The sequence below is a fragment of the Ambystoma mexicanum genome, chromosome 13 (genome assembly GCF_040938575.1).
Source record: "Ambystoma mexicanum isolate Mex_15411 chromosome 13, UKY_AmexF1_1, whole genome shotgun sequence".
NCBI lineage: Eukaryota > Metazoa > Chordata > Amphibia > Caudata > Ambystomatidae > Ambystoma > Ambystoma mexicanum.
Window position 1 is genome coordinate 113,811,706 of NC_090938.1, and position 24,621 is coordinate 113,836,326.

The 24,621-nt window shown below is 43.0% G+C and overlaps 1 protein-coding gene across 6 annotated transcripts in view; it reads right to left on the minus strand.

The window, feature by feature from the left end:
• The window catches only part of CSDE1 (cold shock domain containing E1), a 1,384,522-nt gene that overhangs the window by 839,131 nt on the left and 520,770 nt on the right, over positions 1 to 24,621 (minus strand). For all 6 annotated transcript variants that reach the window (XM_069633412.1, XM_069633411.1, XM_069633408.1 and 3 more), the window contains one exon: positions 6,391 to 6,603. In XM_069633412.1, coding sequence (XP_069489513.1) covers positions 6,391 to 6,603 — 213 coding nt within the window. The remainder of the gene's footprint in view (positions 1 to 6,390; positions 6,604 to 24,621) is intronic.

A 24,621-nucleotide genomic window follows, 5' to 3' on the forward strand; every position in this document is an offset into this window, starting at 1 on the left:
ACAAAGAAGGCCCTATTGCTGTTGCTGCAAAAGAAATTCCTATCGTTGGGGTATGAATTGTCAGACTATCAGGCCTGGTGGCCTGCCAACCGGATTGAGGCTAATACCAGGAATGAGGCCGCTAATGGGAAAAGGATTGTTAAAATCCCACTGAGGAATGATGGACTGCAAAACCTGATTAAGAATCAGAAAAGTAGGGAAGAGCAGAGGGAATTTGGCAAGGATTTGAACTTACTGAAGTTCACAATTGATAATTAGAAACCTTTTAAGGAAGCAGTGAATCCCTTGTCCAACTCAGAGCTTGAGAGTGAAAACTCATGGTCTTGGTTGGCAGGTGTGTTGAGTGGTCCTGAGGGGCGTTCGATCCCAAAGGGTGAAGAACAGAAATATTTGAGGATTGGCATTTGGAATGCTAGGGGATTTCAAGCCTCGTTTTGTGAGAATGTGTGAGATCTATATGGGTTTGACATCCTACTATTCCAGGAGAGCTGGTTAAGATCTTCTCTGCAGTGTGATGGATATTTAGCCCTCCTAAATTTGGCCCCTAAGGGGCTGTTGGGTCGCCCCTTTTCTGGTCTTTTGATTCAGATTAAAAATGACCAGGGATGGTGGCTTGTCAAGTCTGAATGCCATAACCCCTATGTTCAAGCGGTTTATTTAAAACAGGCTCAAGATGTTAAGGAATTCTCGCCAGTGGTGATAAATATATACTGGCGAGGGAATATGGGGGAAGAAACACTGAGTTCAATCACAAAGGTGATGAATATGCCATTTGTGAAGTGGGAGAGGTGAAGATGTTGGTTGCGGGGGGTTTGAATATCAGGTTGATGGATAAGGGGATGTGTCCTGGTTAAAAGTGGAATGAAAGGGCGAGGGAATGGATGAGTATGAAGCCTAAGCAGATGCATATGGGCAATGGGCAAACTGAAGGTGACACTCCGGGTCGCCCAACGTGGCAAAGCTGAATCAGGTCGTCATGTATTGACTATTGTTTCATCTCTGAAAACTTGAAGGAAAAGATGGTGAGATTTGCTATTAGACCTCAGAAGGTTAGTGACCACGATTTGTTAGACATCTGTCTTAGATGGGAAGGTTGGAGGGTGATGCAAGAGAAGAGTGTGGCCCTGGGGAATTGTGGCATTCGCCTATGCTTAAAAGCACGATAGGTAAAAATTATTGATGAAGGACTCCGGGATCAGTTAAGGGAAGATCCTACCAACATTGACTAGAAGGGTCTTCTAAAAGAATTTTCCAGACCAATTGGTAGGGGTCAAAAGTCCCAATGGTTACAACAGCATGTCTGATTTGGAATTAGTAAAGGGATGAAAAGGCCTGAGAAAGGCGGTTAAACTGATTATAGGGGATGCTAAACTCGATAAATTGGAAAGGATCAGGAAACTCTGGCAAGTGTATAAAAATTGGTGTAGGCGCTCAAAATATTTGAGGGCCCAAAAGGATGCAGAGCGCATCCTACAAGGAGTGTGACAAAAATTCAAAAAGCACCTGGGAGTTGATCAATAATGGTGGAGTGTTTAGGGAGGCTAATATGTTAGTCATGGTAGGAGAGAGTGATTGGATTAAAGATTGCCAAACACGCCGATCCTGAAGGAGATCTGATTGAGAACATGGTAGTGGATGCGCCCAGGTGGATTTTTTTCATTTGACGAACATGATGCAAGCTCAATGACCGGTAATTTGAGTGCCTCCGAGGTGGCTGGACCAGATGGCAAATCAAGAAATGAAAAAAAAGATCTTTGGTGTAAAATCCTTGTGATCATGTTCGAGCGTATTATGAAAAATAAGGTGATCCCCTGTCATTGAGAGAGGCATTGATTGTGCTAATCTTTAAAAAGGGCAATAGGGCAGATCCTACAAATTACTGCCCTATCGCCCATTTGGATTCTATTGTTAAGTTATTTGCCTCCGTACTCTTGCGGGACCTGAGAAAGTGGGCTGTGAAGAAAGATCTCAGACCCGAGACAAACAGGGTTTGTAAGGTGAGTGGGCATGGCCCTTAATCTGTTTATTATAATCTTGTTAAAAAGGAAGAAAGACTTGAGGTGGGATCTAACCTGTTCTTGGGATTTATGGACCTTTAACAGGCCTTTGACGGGGTCATCAGGGGGTGTCTTTGGGCTAAACTCAGGGCATGGGGATGTCCAGGGGACTTAGTGGAGGCTATAGAGGTCCTATATACGGGTACTCCTGTATGGATTAGATTGTCTGGGAAGGGCACACGAACTCATAAATCCTTACATTTAGGGGGTTAAAAGCAAGGATGTGCCTTGGCACCGCTACTTTTTTGTCTGTATATGGCAGATCTAGCATCTTCCCAGTTAGAGGTGCAAGCTTTCCCGCCTAAAATCCATGGAAGTGTGGTTCCCTGGATTCTCTTTGCTGACCTAGTTTTTCTAGATCTTACGCCGATTGGACTCAAGCGCCGCCTAATGGCCTTTCAAGCCTAAGAAGATAAATGCAACAAAAAAAAAAATCTAAAATTCTTGCCATGGAAAAGGCGGAAAAAGTCAGGGCTGATTTTACTTTGAAACTGGGAGGTTCCACTCCAGAAAGGGTTGAATCAATAGTATACTTGGGAGTTACACTAAGTAAGAAACAAAATGACTCGGCCCAATTGATCTGTGGTCGAGAATTAACCCTCTGGTAAATCAGAGTAGAGTGTTTCAGCGTCGATATAGGTATGAGGGTGAATTTTCCCATAACGTTTTATAAGCAAAAGATTGCACAAATACTCACGTATGGGGCTAATGCCTGTCCTGTGATTGCTGGGAGAGAAAATGGAGGGCCATTTTTGGCGTAAGGTACTGAATCTCCCCGATAGTCTACCTGCTTGTTTAATAAGGTTGGAATTAAGGTTACAATCGTTGGAATCGATGGTGGCTTGGAAAATCATGACCTTATACAGGAAATGCTTCCCGTCAGAGGACATGAAGCTCTGAGATCTTGGCTCTGGATAAAGGACATGTAAAGGAGCCATTAGAAAGGTGGAGGATGAAGGTGGAAGCCTTTTTGCAGGATAAGGTGGTGCAGATAAAGACCCTACTGAACAATGCAATGGTGGTTAAGAAGAAATTGCTGATTAGTGACTGGATTACTACGGTTGAGCAATGGAATGACATGAAATCGTGAAAATGTGTGCGGGTTGATATGGGGATGGTTAATGAATTGCAAATGTATCTGAAGAAATTTCCCTCGCCAAAATACCAGGACATCCTGCTTAGATGTGGCCTAAATATTTTAAAGACCAGAGAAGTACAATGCAGAGGGAAAATGCCTGGAGTAGATACTGCAGCTTGTCAGTACTGCAGTTTGACTTTCGATCGAGACCAGGGAGCATTTAATAAAGCATTGTGATGCCCTATCGGCAACTAGATCCTTCTTTTTAGAGGAATTTAGACACATGGGGGAAACCTTGACTAAAAGTGAATGGTGGGAATGGGTGCTGATAGGCGATCAGACCAGGTTGATCATTGCCGTTATGAAAAAGTTGGCTGCAGTATTGTTCATACATGAAGATATTTGAAGGTGGAGGATTATAGAGAATCTGGAAATGTGAGCTCTTATGAGGAAAATTGTATTTAATGATGTGAATGTTAAAGGTTTTTAGTTGACGTGTTTAACTGTATGATCGACTTGTAACCAATAAAACATTTAAATAAAAAAAAAAGATATGAAACAATATATTTAAACTGAAACATATCTAGTATCAAAGCTACCAACTCTGCATATGCAACAGACCACGACGGTGGAAAAAACATTGAGGGACCTCAACGCAAGAAGGATAATGGATACAACACAAGTCACAGTGATACTATTACAAATCCAGCCAGTCGACGTCCCTTTTCAAAGTTCAAAAAAGGAACGCAATACCCAGCACCTAACACCAGATGTTGGCCTATGCACAAAATGGGATTCTTAGCAGATTCACAAGCCTCAGAAATGTATATGAGTTTGTGAGATAGTATTACTCGCTTATAGTCATTTAAATAGTGTGCGCGCTTGGCCATCAATTACTTGTGGACCCCTTACCAGACTCACTCCTGAGACTGATTTTACCACTCTCCAAGCTACCTTGATTTGCTGGATTACAGCTCCCAGAGCTGTCCATGTTCACTATAGATAGGTTGTTCTCCTAACCTCTGTCCACCAGGCCCGAGATTCAAAATCCAGTCTTTCAAGTAGGCCAGGGAATGAGGTTGAAAAAGACCAATCCCAAAAATCAGTCCAAGATTACAACAAAAATCTGCATGTATTATGGGGGAGCATTCAAGTTAACAGAAAAGCTGCAAAAAGAAAACACTTCCTAAACTTGCGGCAGAAAAAATGTATGTGTAAACTACATTAACGGATCAGAACAAAAAAAAAACAATCTGAAGAACAGGATCACATCCTGGCACAATCATGCTAAACATTAACCTGTATATCAAGAATGGAATTCACAGCGAAGAGCAACAATTTAATCCAGGAAACTAGGGCTCTACCTTGGCACGTCCCACAATAAAGTAATTACTTGCCAATTAAGCTTTAACATAAAATGCATCCCCGACCACCAGTACAATCTTATTTTCAGATGAATCAATATGTTTTAATACAGAACAAATGGAAAAGCTGCTTTCTGTTCTAACAGTCAAGAGACTATATTCAAGGAGCGTGCAGAAGATAATGCAGGATGACAAATTGATACTCTCCGGAAGCCTGTCGACAATGCACGCAGTGTCTTTAGAGAAGATGTGGTCCATTTGAACTGATCCAGTTTTACCTGAAACTTTGGTACGTTAGCACGACCTGCTGCTAGTTTGTAAATTGTGTATAGTTTCTACTACCTAGATGTAAATTATTATGCCTCCTCATGCAACTTAAGTCTTGTATTCTGTATTATATTGTATTTTCAGTTGTAATGTTGACATTTCGCATATTGCCTGTATATTTGTAACATATGTAAGCTTTGCATATCCGTCTGCACCCTGCTACGCCTTATAAATGCAATAAACAAACCCAGTAAACTCAAAATGAAGCTATGAAAACACCCCCATTATTGCAAGCCGATACACAACTGTTACAAAAATGGTTAACCAGTATAGACCTTTTTAAAATTTAGTAATCACCATCGCCATTAACCTTTGCTGCAGATACATGGCAAAAACCTTGCCTCAATTTCACTGCTATTGCTAAGACTAATGCACGATTCAGTAGGTCAGCGCAATCTGTAATTACTTAAGATTATCAGTTTATAGCTGCAATCAAAATAAATGTGTTAGGGAGGTATCACTACATAGCAATTTTACTTGTTGTCCACACAGAAAAGAGGCCCGTGGGCATGCTATACGTGTATTCCCATTTAACAATTTTGTATGTCACTGGAAGACTGCATCACAGCCTTCAGTCTTACACCTTATTGGGAATGTGTTGGGCGTTCATGAAGGTCAGAGAGAAGGTCTACTGTTGTGTCAAAGTACTTCTTTTGCTAAGCTGAACTAGGGGTTTGCAGAGAAATGTATGCAATACATAGCAATGGCGAGGACAACTACTGATATTCGTACTTCATTCAGAAAGCAGGTTCAAACAGCAATCCATAGAATCTTCACTAGCACTCCATGCAGTTTGATGTATGGCATGATTAAGTTAGCACAAAAAAAATGTTTAAAGCCAAAATGTGACTTTGCAAGCAATTCAATTTTCCACAGTTTAAAAAGCGTATTTCTGGTTTGATATGTCTCAGATCTTTTATTCATCTGACAATTAATGTATAGTATTTATTTGTAGATTTTAAGTACCTGCTTTTGCAGTCCGGTAAGAAGGTTTTAGGACTAAATTGAGATCATGATTTATGGAACTGCAAAACAGAACCATCTTAGCAATCAATGATTTCCCATTTAACTCTGAATATCACCAACCAAGAAAATGATTTATTAAAAATAACCAACTGAATAGTAATTGAAACCAAACATATCTTAATGGTCAAACAGAGCTGGCCTTAGGTGCCATCGGCCCATAACATTACCATAAAATTAACCAGGCATTCCAGTTATTATCTTTCAATTAGGCTTGCTGAACTCCACAGAAACAGGTCAGCCGTTAACTATAGATGTTATACATAGTATACTAGACTGCACACACACTGTTTACAAACAAACACTATCTCAATCGTATCTGCACATATCAAATTGCCAAAGATAACATTTGTAAGGCAAACATACTTCAGAGCATCAAAAAAGATTTTTCAGAAACTAATATTGTAAATCAGAGTCAGTACACTTAAGCATTAAATACAACCACATCGCAGCTAGATCTAGTGTTAAACCCACAAACTCCCAAAATAACAATAGAAGCTAGGCAACAAGAACCCAAAACAAACGGAATTAAACAACTTGCCATTTCTCTGGATTCATCAGTGTAGTGAAAACTATCTGACAGAACTTCAATGTTGGTAGCGCGTTCCAATTTGTCCCGTCGATCCGTAGAGATATTAAAGCGGACATGGTCACCTTCCAGGAGCGTCACTTTGGATTTTGCATCTTTATCGCCAAATGGAAGTTCTTTAGGAATTACAAAGTCAACTTTGATACGCCCTGGTAAAGGATCATTCTGGACGAATAAAAGGAATGAAAATTTAACATTAAGAAATACGTATCAAGGGAGAAAAAGGTGATCACACTTAACTAATGCCATAACCCATTTGGTGAGAACGTTACTTAACACCATATTTTGCAGCTTGACATGATTTGCATAAGCACATTTCTAGGCCTCAGGTTCGAAATTGCTATTGGCCAAAATAATTTGGTGGAAATCCACCTCATGACGTAAAAACAATCACAGGGAATTTGAAGTCAAAAGCAGGGATGACTGGTGATTTGTATTAATTAGAGGGGCATAAATATTTCCCAGAAATTAGCAAGAGCTGCCGAGCATAGCAGGGGGGTCCGACCCAACCAAGGCGTGTTCATGCCTTACGACATTTCCCCCTGAGAAATGTTTATTTAAAACTATGGAGTTAAAATGGGGCCTTTTACTGCACACTTAATTTTACAGCTTGGTGTTCAATGTATCACTCGTTTTGTAGGGTAATCCATGAAAAAAATTAAATAGCTGCCAGGTCACCAATAGTACGCAGTAGCATTTCCAAACACATTTCTATGGTGTCTTTGTAGTCAAAATGTGTGTTCCAAGAAGTGTACATGAAGACTGTTCATGCCACTATGGCCTCGGGGACAGATGTATACAAGGCCAAACTATATTGTGACAGGGACAACTCTGGTAGATGTAGCCAAACCAGTTCAAGCTAGCAGTGATGAGGGGTCTAGGCCAAGTCTCGAGAGTTGGTGAGCTTGTAAAGTGTCCACAATGAGTACACACAATGGGAGTCACAAATTACACCGACAGTATGAATACAAATAGTTACTTATGGCCAAATATCACTGAAACATTACCAACAGGTAGACATCACACAACATTAAGAGTATAATACATATATACAGTAACTAGAGTAGGGCATAATAAAAATCAAACCCCTGTAAAAGAAAGTACAGATTAGTTAACACTACAGGTCCACAGAGAATTAACATTAACTTCAAAAATCCTTCCCTACGTTGAATAGGGCCTTATGCCCAAAGGTTCAGGAAAAGATCGACAGTTTGTAATGCTGGAAAAAAACAAAATGAAGGAAGGGTCTCTAGGGTCCAGTGAATGATTCCAAGCGTTAGAGGACAAGTTATTCTAATTAGCAAAAGTGTCACCAACTTACGGAAGGCTTCCACGAGCAAGCAGTGACAGCCAAAGTTTTGTAAAAGTTAGCAAAATCTTTAAAGGGAGTTTAGGGGCACGTAAGAACCACTGTAACTCACCCCCGTACTCCGATTCATCACAGGACTTGGCAGGTCAATGGAAGAATGTCCGAGGATGCTTTTCCTGCAGTCAGCCTCAGTCCTCGATTCGGAGGGGTTGCAGGTTCGAGCAGCTCTCCGGATGGGGTCTTGGGCTGGTGCAAGGACTCTGTCAGAATGCAGAAAAACACGATGCAGGATCCCTCTCGGGTCTGGATTTGACTTGGGTTTGCTGTTTCGGACGGTGGTCACTGCAGCACGGTGAAGCAAAGGGACTCACTTGTCGCAGTCAGACTTTCCCTCCCATCTCGGGTCCCCTTGATGCTAGGACTCTGATCAGTCTTGTAGGATAAACTGAGGAACACTCCCTCCCCCAAGTTACAGGCTTCAACACGGAACAGTGGTGTCAGAAGCACAGTAGCCCACAATCAGCAAAAGCTGGTCACCAGGCCTCCTTCAGACGGGTCACTGGTATCCTCACGGGTCTCAAAGCTGGACAAGAGTCTTGGGTCCTTCAGGTTTCTTCAGGATCTCTCCAAAGTGGATGCAGGGGTCCCCTTATCCCAAAAGCCAGGTAAGTGCTGAATCTCCCACTAGCCAATAGCAGAACTAGCCCCCCAGACAACCCAGCAGTGGTTGTTACGGAGAATTCTCATTTCTGGACTTTAGGACTTTTTAATTTTAACCCTTGAGTAAGCCTTTTTTTCTCATTCTCGTGTTTTGACCTGATTTGGATTATGTGTTTCCTTTCTTTTTGGAGTCTGACAAACTCCATAGGCATCTACTTTGTGTATGGTGACACACAGCACCTTCAGTACAGAGTCACTGAGAAGTCCTTTGGATTTCGCCTAAGGTTTAAGTAACATTTCTTGTGTTAACTACTGTTCCCAAGAATAGTAACGTGAAATTGACTTTACTTCCCATTTCTCGTTGTAGGTCCAGCACACAGCATCATGTGGGTTGCTGAGGGGGGCTTTACCCATTAGCCCCTTCTCCTACATTTGCAGGTAACATTTTTTATATGTTACTCTTATTACTTTAAATGGATGGTGGCAGTCATTAAATGTTCCTACCTTTGTGCTTTTCTACTGCAGGCCGAACAATCGGCTGCAGCACAGTACCCACGGGTGACTATTTTTTTTTTTTTTTTTTTTTTTTATTTGTTATAGTTGAAATTAATCAACCTTTCAAAACAAATCTAAGTATAAATACATCAATATTAACACATTTTAAAACAATTGTAATACATAAGACATACATAGCAGGAATATACAATACCATAAAATCAAAATTAATTGATCCAACGCATCACAGGTTTGGTTAACCATTAAGTGCCAAAGAAGTGAACCAAAGTGTCACAGCATTAGTTCATTCTGATTCCAATTCTAAATGTAAACCTTGCAGAAAGTTTATAGCAGCAATCTGTAAAGGGAGGTAGTTTGATCCTATGATTAAGGACCAAGTTAGATCTTCGGATGCAAGCTGTAGATAGTTGCAATGTCGTGCGAAATGTATTTCACGAAGTGGACGGAGAACAGGGCATTCTGTAATTAGATGCCTCATGGTCTCTCGTACCTCCGCCAACAAGCAAAAACGACAAAAGTTTTCTGCTTGAGTTATTAATTTTCTTTTTGCCAACAGATCTTTGGTGTCCCATAGGTTAAGACGCAATTTCATAATGAGGCGTCGGCATTTGGCTGAGGGACAACGTATTAAGTATGCAGGCAATATGCGCATTTTTTTGTGAGGAAATCGAATAACATCAGCATCAACATATGCGAGACATCTCTGCCTATTAGCAATCCAGTCTGTTTGATATATTTTTGATTTCGCTTTATCTGGATTATATATCAAGAGGTTTAATGATACCTCTGCTTCGATTAACACATAATAGACAGATGATAGCCATGATGTAATAAACTGATGCTTACTTGAAAATAAATATGATGAAATAAGTTTCAAGAATGCTTCAGTAGTGGTGGAAACTAGACATTTTCTAAGAAAAGCACATTTTCGCCAATTCATGATAGCTTGTAGTGAGATTAATCCAAGCTCATATCTCAGCCAGGGAACTGGAATACAGTTTGGCAAATGCAAGATACGGCGCCAGTATCTCCCCTCCCATTTTGTTAACAAGTTAGATGGAATATCTTGTAAGGTGTCTAGCCCATATATGAGTGCTGGGATGGCTTTTGATGTCCAGAAGTGCCAAGCTGGTAGGACCGAAAATTTGCCATATTTATGCATCAATATGGTAGCTTGTGATGTGAAGGATGTTAGTCTCATTTCAATGCGCAAAATGTGACCCCTTGTGTGTTTACCTGTCTCAAATACAACACCCAAATAGTCATACTGTGGCACTCGCATGATTGGTATGTTATTCATGGACCATACATATGAGGTTCCACGTCTTTTGGGACAATACACAACAATTTGTGTTTTGGTGAAATTCACTTTCAGTTCATTCGAAACAGTGTATGTCATAAAAGCATTTAAAAGGCGCTGGAGTCCCACTTGTGTCCTAGCAATTAGCACTAGATCGTCAGCATAAAGGAGAGTTTGTATGGGATAACCATTCAGTTTTGGTGAATCCGAGACAACATTCTGCAGTGCAAATCTTACATCCTGAATATAGTAATTAAATATTGCAGATGCTAATAAGCATCCTTGTTTGAGCCCTCTTGCGGTCAAGATTTTTTGTGACAGGAGGCCCCCCAGAGTCAATCGTACTCTGATTGATGTATCTGAATGAAGGGCATGTATTATCCATAAGCATTAAAGGACAATGATCTCCGCGTAGCTTATTCATTAGGAGTACCCGACTGACAGAGTCAAAGGCTGCATGGAGATCAATGAATGCAATAAAAACTGACTGCTCCTCATGTAAACACTGCATTTTAATTGCATTTAAGCAAAAAAGGTTTATTGAAGTTCCCATACCCGCCACGAAGCCCATTTGATGGGGATCGCGTAAATTTGAGCGGAGTGTCCAAGCATTAAATTGGGATAGAATGATCTTTGCGAATACCTTCCCCGGTGCATCGAGGAGGGCTATCGGTCGGTAACTAGCAGGTGAACACCGATTTCCCTTCTTGAAAATTGGTATTATGATTGATGTTTTCCAAGTTGATGGTATTTTATGGGTATCCAGTATATTTTTAAATATGAGATGCAAAATATATGCCCATGATTTTGGGTCTGATTTAAACATGGCATTCGATAGTCCATCTGGACCTTGAGCTTTTGATGAGCTGAGTTTTGCTATAATCGACAAAATCAGCTCTTCAGACACATCAAGTTGCCAGGGAACATTTCTAGCCGGTTTATATTCAAAATTAGCAAAGGCTGGGTCATCATATAGGTTAGAAAAATGCATGCACCAGTCTTTTTCGGAGACGCCATTGATTTGGGCGTCACCTTGTAGAGTGTCATGCTGATTGTTGATCATTTGCCACATTTGTGATGAGTTTTTATGCTTCATGGCTGCCAACATGGTAAGACTATCACGTTGAAATCTAAGGGATTTCCTTTGTCTGAGCCAATTCTTATATCGGCACTTGGCAGTGTTCAGAAGTTGTCGACAATGTGGACCATTCTGGAAGAGTATGTTTTTTCTTATTCTTCGATATTCCGCTTTGATGATCTTGATGGCAGAATCGTAACTATGCGGATGGCTGACATGATTATGTTTTACAATGGCAATAGTGCGGGTAAATGGTTTTAAAAGGTCTGAATATGACACCCCATTGGTACGCCATACATCATCTTCCAAAATGGTTGTAAAAGTCTCCATCCCCCGAGCACTCCACTTAAGTCGATTTCTAGCATTGTTAATCAATGAAACAGCAGTGTGCATCTGATGTGGTGGGCTGTGTTTACAAAACCATGCCAGTTGTGCAACTAAAAGACAATGATCGCTGTTCGGATGGGGCATGATTGAGAAATAGTGGACACTTTGAAACAACATTGTGCTTACGTAGATGTAGTCTAGCGTACTTGAGCTAGCTCCCCGATGCCAGGTGAAATTGCAATGTGTATCCCCTTCTACTGACCCATTTAGTTTATGTAGATTTCTGTCTGCCATCAAAGTTGCCCATTTGTGGGCCGCAGGGGAAAGATTGATACCATCACGGCAATCCAGATTGAGGTCTCCAGCTACGATGGTATGAATAATCGATGTTCGAGCAGAAATTAGATTCAATACTTCTTCCATACCATCAAAAAAGACTACATCACTCATGGTGAGGGGATTGCGATAGATGTTCAATAGAGCTAATTCTTGTGTATTGCCCTTAATAAGTACTAATTGGATCTGAGCGCCTACCGTAGCCCACGGAGCAATGGAAAACCCACTGGCACTGTGAACTCCCACTAATAAACCTGACGAGGGACGGCCTCCACTCGGAAGCGCAGGAAGTAGAACGATATCATAGCCATCCCAGATTGGAGGGGCAAGGAGCCAAGTCTCTTGGAGAGCTATCAACTGATATTTATCATTAAAATCCGCAAAGGTGCGCGGAAGATGATGATAGCCCCTTGTGTTCCAACTTAATAGAGAAATGGTACTTGCCTCATCCACTATTGGTGGTTACTGTTGCATATAATCATCAATCGGGGCATCATTCAGCTCATACTTCACACCACCATAAATATTCGATTTAGGTCTTAGGTATTGGGTTTGTTCAGAAATTTTTTTTTTAGGTTCTTCCGCTAGTAGAAAGCCCATGTTGAACAATTGCATTCTGCATTGCCAAATTACATCTCTAACCAATCCTGAGGGAATCCATAGCCTAACAATTGATGTGGATAGTTCGGAAATGAATTCTATTTGTTCAATGTCATTAGACACAAGTTTTTTAAGATCGTTGATGTCTCGGAAGATGTTAAGAACGCTTTCACGGTTCAGATCATAAGTAGGAAAGTTTCCCTCTCTGCATTTTAGAATAAGTGTATGAAAATGTTCTCGTCGTGGATTGAGATGACGTGACACCGTCTCCCTAATGTTTTTCGGGGGCGCCCATTGCAAGCTGGGCATACCTTGAAATTTATGCTCGCGGTAATCCTCGTCATCTTCTCTCTTTTGATTTTGAGTAGAGGCCAAAAATGGAAGCTTTCTGTCTTCCATAGCACCAGAGGACTTAATCAAGGCATTTTTCGCCTGAGCGAGACTAGTGGCCAGATAGTCATCAATTGTTTGTTTAAAATTTGCTAACTGTGTGGGCAATACAGAATCAGTTGGAGTTAATTTAAGCTTTGGTTTATTTTGCACGTCTGAGTATGGTACGGTACTAGTTGGAGGCATCATTGATCTCAGGCCACTTTTGATATTCAATGTACCTTGACTCTGCTCATTATCTCCTTCTCTGATATTCCTTATGCCAGGAGTGCAACTTTTCTCAAAATGTTTTCTATGTGCATCATTTTGTGATTTTAGGACCAAATATTGCTTATCGGCCTCAATGTTCCGCTCTATGGAGGATACCAACTTTGACAAAGGTGACGAAGAGTCTTCCCATGTTTTGTCATTAGACTGTGTCGCTAATATCACAGGTCCATGTGTGTATTCTACAGAGGATTTCACAAGATCAGAATAGAGCAAATTTTGTTGTGTAATTAATTTAGATTTAGCAGTCTGATCTGCCAGAGATGCCGAATTTGCAAGAATCAACTGTGCCTCCTCATTGATTTTTTTCAGAGAATAATCAGTGCGTGAGGCACCTGAAAACATCAGGGGTTGCCCATCCTTGGAAGGAGGGTTTGTATGTGGTATTTCTTTACCTTGTAATGTAGATGACTTATCCAGAACTTTGAAGGATGAGTTCAAGGTTTTTTTTGTTTGTTTTACATTGACCATATTCTTAGTCTTTTTTAAGGCCAGCGGTTTCTTTGAAGCAACCTTAGGGTTCCTAGCTTTTAATGCATCCAAATGGCCCACACATTGTGTATTTTTTTTTTTTTTATTGTGAGACGACTCAAGTAACAGAGGTATCACTTCAACAACTGGTGGAGTGTCTGTTTGAACCGTCAAATTAGGTTGCACTAATGGGCCACCAGTCTCTTTTTCAATTGGGCGAATGATGCCAGTAATAAAAGGCAATGCAGTGTATTTTACGTTGTCTGAGACCGACACATGAGTAGGGGTAGACTCAGGCATTGCCGACTTCGATGTTTCGCTCTTCCCTGTGTGGTCAGGGTTCGTTATAGCACTTGATGGTAATACTATGTTTTTTTCTACAGCTGAAACATAATGGGCTGATAGCCATTTCATTAGATCCTTTAATTGTCTTGATTGTTGTGACACCTTTGTGTCTAAGGACTCAAATAACTTACAAAGGCTCATAATAGTTGTATTAATGGCTAACATAGCCGGTTGTATCATAGCTGCGTGTTGTGAAAGTAAGTCAGTCTCAGCTATTTTTGGAGGTCTCGGTGTAGGCAATGCAAATGAATGTAGCATAGAAACAGAGGTGTGTGATTGAGACAACGATTGAGACTGATCATTCATACACAGTTGACTATGTTGCTGATCTACGGGTGGGTATATTGACATACTCCATGCAATTGGAGACTCACTTAAATTAGACTCTGCAGTAGAGTTTGTATGATCTTGCAACAAGGAGGGAAAGAAAATTGGAGAAGTGCCAAGCCGTGGTGAGGATAAGCGAGGACAATTTCTCGTTGACGCTAACATTGTAATGTCTGATAATGGACGCGCATTCGCCGCTGCGTTCGGAGTGTTGAGAGCAAGAGAGTTGCTCTTTAAATTGGAAAGGGCCCCTTCTTTTGAAACCTTCAAATGAGAGGTAGACATTGAGGATATAGATACAATAGAATCGTCTGTATTCACTTCAAAACAAAACTTAGGTGTTACTGATGTAATTTTACCTGTGACAGAATGGGCAGAGAGGAGTTCTTGTGGACATATGTTAATTCTATCGTCCAAAATCGAATTTGTGCAGACTGTGGATGGAATATACGTGTTTGCAATTTGCGGGGGCATGTTAGTCGTGAGCCGATATGCCATAATTTATTGGAGGTGGATGTCAAAACCTCCAACTCAAAATTCACTTTGTATGGACAAGTTTGAATTATGACACACGATCTCGCGTAAGACAATTAATCAGGGCCGCCCCAGCCGCAGCGCACCGCGTACAGCGAACAGCCAACAGTACTCGTGGTACTCGCTAGGTGCGCAGCGCGGGTGCGCAGTAGTGGCAGTTTTTAAAGAAAACAGGAAGAGGTGCGGCCAAATCGGGGCGGGCACTCTGAAAAATAAACACAAACAAGGGTGGTAAGTATGGTGTCTAATGCGTTATGGGCGTTTTGTGGGCGTACTATACAAGTATCTATGACGCTCGTTAGGGGCGTACTATACAGCAGTCACCAACTAAGGAAGTCCAAGCAGTCACCAACTAGAATAGTCCAATATTGGAAATATGCCCAACACGTGGTGGTAATGTCTTTGCAAGTGTCTCTGTAATCACCTTTCAACTTCCTGAGGCGAAGTCAGGCAGGCAAGTGTTGCCAGTAGAGACGTCCTCCAGCCGAATTGTCACGAGGCGGAGAATTCCCAGGCAGCCGGTCCTCACAGCCAACAGTACTCGTGGTACTCGCTAGGTGCGCAGCGCGGGTGCGCAGTAGTGGCAGTTTTTAAAGAAAACAGGAAGAGGTGCGGCCAAATCGGGGAGGGCACTCTTTCAACTTCCTGAGGCGAAGTCAGGCAGGCAAGTGTTGCCAGTAGAGACGTCCTCCAGCCGAATTGTCACGAGGCGGAGAATTCCCAGGCAGCCGGTCCTCACAGCCAACAGTACTCGTGGTACTCGCTAGGTGCGCACGGGTGACTATTGTCAAAATGGCCCTGGTCGTCTTTTTTCGACATTCTGTTTGTGAGGTCTTTCTTGGGTTTTACTCAGTTCAGCAAAGCAGATTTGAGCACTTTGTTAATTTTGCCTTCGGCGGCCTTCAGCACTGAAGCCCACCTCTGGCACCAGTGCGTCTGGAAAGGCAGGATGTAAGGAAGGTTCCGGAAATTCCCTTGTCATTTGTCTCTACGCATGCCTGAATGTAACCAGTCCGGATTGGCTGGCTGCCCGTTCAGGACACCCACCCTGCTGTGTGATTGACAGAAACCTGCTTAAAAGGCAATGGTTTTGGGACTAGAGTCAGAGTCGACCACTGGGAGAAACACCCGAAGAAGAAACCATGAACAAGCTTGCTGCGGCCTCAAGGACCTTTAATGCCCGTTGAAACCCTGCTGCTGTGCTGAAACTCCTTTTTCAATTCGACAGAAAAGCTCCGCCCATGAGTTAGTGGCACCAATTAACCCAGAGACCATCGCCGTTGGACTATCTTCCCCGACTGGCTGTACTTCTTCGGTGCTACAAGAACAGAGTGCCAAGGGGTCGAGAAATGAATATTCGTGTGCAACGTCTGAAATCCACCCAGTCTCCTAAGAACCTGCCAGAAGCAGGATGACCAAAGCTCGAGTCCCCTCACCAGAGTGCAGAAGCCCAACTGGTATACAATAACTGCCACAGTGCTATTCGTAAAGCACTGAAGCCGCAAAGTGACGCTGTACTGAAAAGAGCCCGTAGCTGCCAACGACCTCCAAACTGCTGCCGTAGGAGCCCTCCAGACATCCTCCTTCTTGTCCCCATGACAAGAGGCACAGGAACCCAGGGTCTGCATTGCTGCAACAGGAAAGAATTCAGCTGGACCACTTCTTCAAACGAAAAGGCACTGTTTAGACTTGGGGCACTTACCTCAGTGTCTTTGAGCTGTGCTTTTCTCAGTTGAGACTTGCAGTGGCTTACCCTTAGAGTGGATTCCAACTCTGCTTTTCATAGGCTTAACTTGTGACCCTACAAGTGATTTTTCTACAAACTCTCTAACGCTGTGCAAGACTTTATCTAATAAGTGCCTCAGCTCCATAGACTGCTCCAATTGACTTTGGCTGTCCTGGCTCCCTGCAGACTCTTCTAGCCCATTGACTGACATTGTTTGTCCCTCATAGGTGGTAACTTGTTTTAGACCGTTACTGCTGGGAAAAGGAGGGTCTAGATTTCATTGGAAGATATTTGTCCTCACATATACTGAGAACCTGTTAAACCTTTTTCCTTCCTTAAAGCTTTCCTTTCTGCGACCTCAGAATCTGCAAAGTAGAACTAGTGATATATAAATGCCAGTAATGTCCTTGTGAATGAAATCACTTGTGGGTGTAGGAAGTGTGTAAAAAGCATATCCAAAGAGTACCCACTAACTGGTTTGATTCTGAAAAGTATTTTGAAGTATTTAGTGTTCCATATCTTGCCCTTTTTTAGGGAGAAAGTTCAGTTTGGTTCTAAATTCCGCCCACCTTAGAGACCCCCAGCTCTTTCGCTGAACTTTGGTACTTTGTACTTTAAATTCTATGTGTTTTCTGTTTTTGGAGTCTGAAAAACTCCATACGCATCATCTTTTTACATTTTGTCACACAGCACCTTCAGTGCAGTGGCACAGGGAAGTTTTCCAGATTTCCCCAAGGTTTAAATACTTTGTCTTGGTTAAACTACTGTCTCCAAGAGCAGTGAAGTAAAATTGACTTTACTTACATTATGTAACTTTCGAGACCCAGCACACACTAGCTTACCGTAGAGTGCTGGAGGGTTTACTAGTATCGCCTCTGTCTAGTTTCTCATTTAACATTTTTAGGTTACCCTTTCTACAATTAATGTCTGGTGGCAGGGGTTTACTTTTTCCTACCATTGTGTGTTTACACCGCGGGCCGCAATTGCAGCTGCAGTAAAGCACCCATGGGTGCCCATTTTGTCAAAATGGCCCTGTTGTCTTTTTTTGCCATTTCTTATTTGAAAGGTCCTTCTTGCGATTTACTCCGCGTGCCAAATCAGGTTTGGTCCCTTTGTTCGTTTTGAGTTTGGCGAGATTCACTGGTGAAGCCCACCTCTGGGGCTCCAGCGTGTCTGGCAGGACAGGGAGGGAGGTGCCAGAAACTCTGTGCTTAATCCCCTTGGTTACAGGAATGCACCCAAAGGTGATTGATTGGCTGGCTGTCCTTGGAGGACAGCCACTGTGCTGTGCGAGTGACAGCTAAGCTGCGAATGAATGGGAGAAACCTGCAAAAAAGGTGAGGCTTTTGGCTTGGAAGGCAGAGGCGAACACTGGACGAAGGAATCTGAAGAACTTGGAAGATATGCTTGCTGCAACTCCTGGAACGTTGGTTTGCTCGGTGAAGCCCTGCTGCATTGCAGAAGCTCTGAATTCACCTTGACTAGAAGAGCCCTGCAACAGACGACTTATCCCCTTGGTTTGGTGGGACCCATCAACCCAAAAGCGAACTTGTCTGGACATCATATTGGAGCTGGCTGTACTTCCATTGCTGTTGCAGGAATCGATTGCCAGGGATGGGAACACCAGAATCGAATGTCTCGCTTTTAAGTCAGACCCGAGCTACAGAAAGATCCTCCGGACTCCCATGAAACAGGACTGACCAAGCTTGAGCCAGCTCAATAGAGTGCTGGACATCAGATGCGAGTAAAGTCCATAAAGGTATCCGAGAACCGCAGTGGTGATATTTGCAAGAGCAGTGACAAGCTGAAACCACAAAGTGCTGCTGATCTGAAGTTTGCCCATTGCTGCCGCCAACCTTCAATTCATAGTGCAAGAGTCCCTAGACTTCCTCCCTCTTGTCCCCACGATTGAGGAACAGGATCTGCAGACCTACACAGCAGCAGACGCCAGTTGGAGCCAATTTCTTCAAACCAAAAGTACGGTAAAAGTAAGGGGACTTAAGAATTTGCTTGCAGCTTTGCCCCTCAGGAGCCTCCCAGCTTGTGACCCTACAGTGATTTTGTTTTCTACAAAGACTTCTAAAACATTGTGCAAGACTTTTTACCTGCCTGCATGAAGTGCTTCTGCTCACCTAGAATTGTGCCAAACCAACATCTGCTGTGCTGGCTCCCTGAAAGACTGAACTCTGACTTTGTGGCTTAACTATCCCTCAGGAAAGGGTTAATTTATTTAGCATTGGAGGGTTCAAAAAGTACTTACCTGTTTAATATTGTTTACCATTGTTTTATTCCCTCATCTTTTCTTTGACAATCTCAGTATTGCTCTAAATCTGCCAGTGATATCAATGTCCACATTGTCCTAGTTATTCAAGTCATCTCAGGGTGTAGGAAGTATCTTTGTGTCATCCCAACCTATTGCCAAGAGGACAAGGCTGGTGCAGTCTCCCACAGGGTACTGCATAAAATCTTGCCCAACACCCTTTTTAAAGAACGCTCATTTAAAAATTGATGTTAAATATTTATAACAGAAACCTTGAGTGCAAGTGTTTCTTGGTTACTTGTATTAGCGAATGTCATTTCTACAGCGCACATTTACCGCACTTGAGATAGGCCTGGCTGCTCAGTCACTCTACCAACTTGTGTAGTACAGATCTATACCAAATAGGTTGGTTACCTAATAAAAAGCAGATAAGTTATGTAGTCTCACACAGTGTTACTACATCAATTCTTACCCAACACCAGCTTCCCTGAACGGCTGCGGAATCACAACAGTTGCAGGCAGCTTACACCTCTAATTTCTCGCTTCTGCTACAGGCTCTATTGGGACACACCCCTCTGCAGTACGGGTGTCTCGGATCTGGCCACTACAATGGAGAGTTATTTTCTCCAGCTTCCCTCGGCTTGCTTCTACACACGGGCCTTGGTTAAATGCACAACTTCAGCTCTGCATTCACAGCAATTAGACACGCAAAGACAGACTGCTAGCTTTTACCAGTCTGTTCCAATGCAGCCACAACCAAACAAGGTTTGTGAGCACAGGACCAAGTCAGAGCCTGCATGTTGAATCCGCTTTTCCTTCGCTCCAGCGTAGCTTCTGTGGTCAAACTTCTGCTGCCGACCTTCCAGCCCCTGCTCCAGCTACTTTCTACTGCTCCCCATCTACTTCAGTTTTTTTTATACTCAGATGGGTTAATTGGCCTCAGGTGCAGGTCCTTAGTACCAATTGCCTGACCCTGCAAAAAGCCGTTATCCCCGACTGTCCTTTAACTCTACATGCCTCTTCCACCATCTTCTTTGTCATAGCCCCTGAAGGATTGTGGGACATTTAGGCCTTTAAGAAAATTCGGGTTTCCTCTTTCTTTACTATAAGTGACTTTACCTCCCTTGATGTTTTTAGAAGAGGGATTGTAGGGCTTAACCTTTTTACAGGCAGATGGGATAGAAAAAGGTCACATTTCCTTCATTCCTTTTCGAACACTTGACATTGGGAAGGAAGATTTGTGCTCGTTCATTGCCCATATTGTATGGCCTTATAGCCTTCTCAAGAACGAAATCCAATACAAGGTCATGCACTTGCTCAGGAAAGCTGCTACTTTCGTGGGCTAGTGTTGCCTTTGTGTGCTTTGCCCTGAAATGGCAGGGGCTGTCTGGTCCGACTCCACATCCATGACTGCTGAAAGTTGGTGTGTGGGATGAGTGAAACCCATAGTGGCCCCTAATTGGAAAACTGCTTGCTGTATGAATTCTGCAGATCGTTACCACTGGTCGGCTTGTACTTGCTTATAGCCAGGATTTAGGATAAGAAGTACTCCTGCAGCCATGTTTTCAGATCAGCATCAGAGCCAATATCCTGCGTAAATGAATAGGCAACTAAAGATCCATGGATGACTCTTAGAGAGTTGCCCAGTGGAGCCCTGCTAGATTTCCTGATCTGCGAAGGGCCTGAACAGTGCTTCAGCCCTTGGACTGATGGGACCAACCAGTCACGGCATTTGAGGATCCGGCCATCCCGAGCTCTCAGAAGTGTCCCATGACCACCCAGTGGACTGAGCAGCCCTCTAGTGGGCTACCTCCAAAGGCAACTGGAAGTATGCCTGCTGTCGCCTGCGTGCGGTAGCAGTCGCTGGAACCCGCCTCTCCCCCGTGCCTGTGAGGGTTGCACTCTGCTCATAGAACAGACTGGAAGAATTTATACCTGCAGCTTCTGGGCACCTTTCGTTGGAACAAACGGCGGGAAAGAACTAGTTACTTAACTTTAACTCATGTTCATTAGTATCTTTAATAGATGCATATGCTGTGAATATTCCCTGTCATTAGGCTGGGAATCCTCAGTTACAGACTCAGTTACAGACTGAAAACTTCAGTCACTTTAGTGCTCCAACAGTTATTTTGGGTCATACTACCCACAGCCAATCAAACAAGATTCCTTGGCTCCAAACCCTGCAGGCCATCTTCAGATTGTGTCAGAATACGTAACTTATTGCCAGTTAAAGGTAATTAACTAGTTACTTCTCCAGCATTGGATACTTAATAGATACACATACTGTGAATAGATTACAAAGCAGTACAATAAATTACATAACATTTGTTATGCGCACTATTGGCCCTTAGGCATAAAGGGGCGGACTGGAAAGAGAAACAAACAGAAAACAGAAAAAGAGCAAAGGACCCACAAGGAGGGTTTACTGGGACCCCAGCAAAAAAGAGCATGCAGGTGATAGCATCAAAATTGACTGGCCAGAGGTCAGAATGGTGCAATTTCTGTAACCAGATCATCCATAGCGTAATAAGCTCAGGAGAATAGGAGTTTTCCGTTCTTCCTTGAAGGCTTGGAGGGAATTGTGACTCCTCAGTCTTGCAGAAAATTTGTTCCAAAGGAAAGGCACATGGAGCGCCCCATTTTCTGCCTTTGAGGTCTTGCATCTTGGCTGTATTATCAAATTTTGATTTCCTGAGCTAAGAGTTCTTTGATTGCACCTCTTTTATATGGCATTGTAGATATGCAGGCATCATTTGTAGCCTGCATTTGAATGCAATGACTAGCACTCTGAAATTGATCCGGGATTCAATAGGACACCAATGAAGAGAACGCATGGCCTCTGTTACAGGACTATGTCTAGGAAGTCTGAGAACTACTCTGACTGCCCAGTTCTGAGCAACCTGCAGCCTACGCAATTCTCACTGTATAGGCTGCAGCAATAATCCTGTTTTGCTCCAATTATTGCCCTGGCAATCGTCTCTGCGCCTTCTTGGGAAATCATGGGCCTCAAATGAGAGAACAATTTGATATAATATGCTATCCCCGCCACCATAGTTGAAACATGTGCCTTCATACTCCGGGTGGGGTCCAAAGTCACTCCTAGAATTTTTGTTTTAGTTAAAGGAGACATAAAATCATCTCCCAGTTTAAGGAGCTATAGGCTTTATTTAAGTTATTTAGTGCCTTTGAGCTACCTAAAATCAACAGCTCTGTCTTACTTTAATTCAGAGCTAGGAAGTTATCCAGCATCCACCTTTCAATCAGTGAGAAGATTCTATTAACCTCCAACTCATCTTTCTCATGCTGTCCAGTTAATGAGATGACACATTGGGTATCATCTGCACAGTTTGAAAACACAACCTCCTCCTCCAAAATGAAGGTGGCATGAACGGTTTATAGTCATAATTTTTTGAATGCATTTTTTTTAAAAATGGGGGTTCTCCCCCCAAACCCCTTTTTGTAATTTTTTTTGTTTTACCCTTTTTTTATCCCGAACCCCAAAATAAATATATAATTAAAAAAACGGAATTCGACTTTTTTTTCGAAAAAATCACCGACCACCGGCATGAACATATTATAGAGACAAGGCAACATGCTTGCCCTTTGTGGTATCCCATATATAACAGATAGTGCAGTAGCTTCTGCAGAAGCTGAGCAGACTCTGCTACTTCTGTGCTCCAAATAAATGGCAGAGGAAGCTCCATGCAGCTAACAATTTGCACAGGATACACTAACCTCACGCAAACAGGTTACAGAGTACTGCTTGGCCGACTCTGCAGCAGAATCTGTCAACCAAGTAGAAATTTGTGAACGTGTGTGCCACCTCGATGTCGCTGCTCTGCAGATGTCCAAAAGTGTGACACCAATAAGGAATATTGTAGTATCAGTCACTAATCTGTTATTGGGGAGACCATTTTTATGCTTCATCACCACTTGTAGTGAGACCACCAGCACGTTTTGCTGGACTTCTGGTCCTTTCTTTCTATCGTGAATGAGGAGCCTTTTTCCCGCTCATTCATTCTCATTTGCTCCTTCTTTAGGAACTCTGTTCTCTGTGTTTTATCTTTACTATTGAGTCTACATTCCTCCACATCTCTTTAAAGGCATCTGTGTTTAACTTTCGCAGCACACAACACCCTATGTGCAGTGTTGCTGGGAACCTTTTGGGTTCTCTTAGATTTTCACCATCCTTCGTAACTACAGTTCTCCAGTATAAGAGGGATCCTGTGTGTCCAACTGTATGACATGCATTACTCACCATAACAGCATTTCTGATGAATGTATCTGCTTAGATTTACATGCTGTGCATATGGTCCGACATCAAGTGGTAACCGCAAGAGTATTGCATCTTGTCTTTTCGGGGACCGAAAGGGGATGTCGGCATAGGCGTGTCTAACTATCCCTATTGTGACGTGTAGTGTACCCAAAATCCCTCAACTGCCGAGGTCCCTCCGATGGTATTTTTTTCTGCCATGAGGGAGCCCAAGGCTATTGTGAGTGAGTACATGAAGAGAGAAAGTAGTAAGATGTCTATGTTCCTTCCACCCCGAGCGGGGATGTAGGGTGGGCGCATGTGAATCTAAGCAGATACAATCATCAGAAATCCTATTAGGGTGAGTAATGCATGTTAATGTCTGATGCTTGTTAATCTGCTTAGAATCACATGCCGTGCAAAGACTAGGGAGCAGTACCCGGAGTTGGGTTGTGAGAAGGAACAGATGTCTTAATACTGCTTGTCCCACCTGAGGGCCAGATCTAGAGTGAGTGTCTAGGCAGGTGTGAACAGAACTCCAGGTTGCTGCATTGCAAATCGTCTCTAGGGGAACATTTGCAATTAATGCTTTGGAAGCCCCAGTGCCCCGACTAGTGTGCTCTAGGCTTGAAGGGCAGTTCTCTTAGCAAGAGCAACACTGATGCATTTAAGAATCCACCTTGAGATAGCTGATTTAGAGACAGGATCCCCTTCTCAACCAGCTGCCACTGAAACGTAAAATTGGTTTGTTTTCCTCAGTGATTTTGTTCTTTCCAGGTAGACCATGACTGCCCTGCGCACATCTAGTGTGTGCAGGCTTTTGGCCATGCTCGTGGGATTCTGGAAGAAAGTGGGTAGTTCGATCGATTGGTTCACATGGAACTTCGAGATGAATTTAGGCTCAAATCTAAGATAAGTGCGCAGAACTACCTTATCCCTGTGCACTAACAAAAAGGGTCTGTAGCTCGCTAACCCTTCTAATAGAAGTGATAGCCGCTAGGAAGGATATCTTGTAAATAAGGTATTTTAGACTTGCCTTGGCTCAAACGGGAGATCCCATGAGTCTGGTTAAAACCACATTTAACATGCTCCCGCCCCAAACCCCCCCTCGCTTCTTCCGTGTTTCTCCATGTCCCGCCTCCTGCCAGCTCTGATTGGTAGCCTGCTCCACAACACAGGCTCCGATTGGCCACTGCAGCATCACAGCCAGGCCTACTGACCTGCGATTTTCGCTCTCTCCGCATTTCCAACATGGGAAGAGGTGAGTGTGCGTTTCCCCACTGGTGCAGTGAGGCCCTGATTTTGGTGTTTTTCTAGCCTGCATTTGCTGCCCTAGGCCCGGCAGCACTCCCCAGCTGCTCCCTCCCCAAACCCCACCCCCCCTCGCTTCTTCCGTGTTTCTCCACGTCCCGCCTCCTGCCAGCTCCGATTGGCCGCCTGCTCCATAACACAGGCTCTGATTGGCCCCCGCAACATCACAGCGGG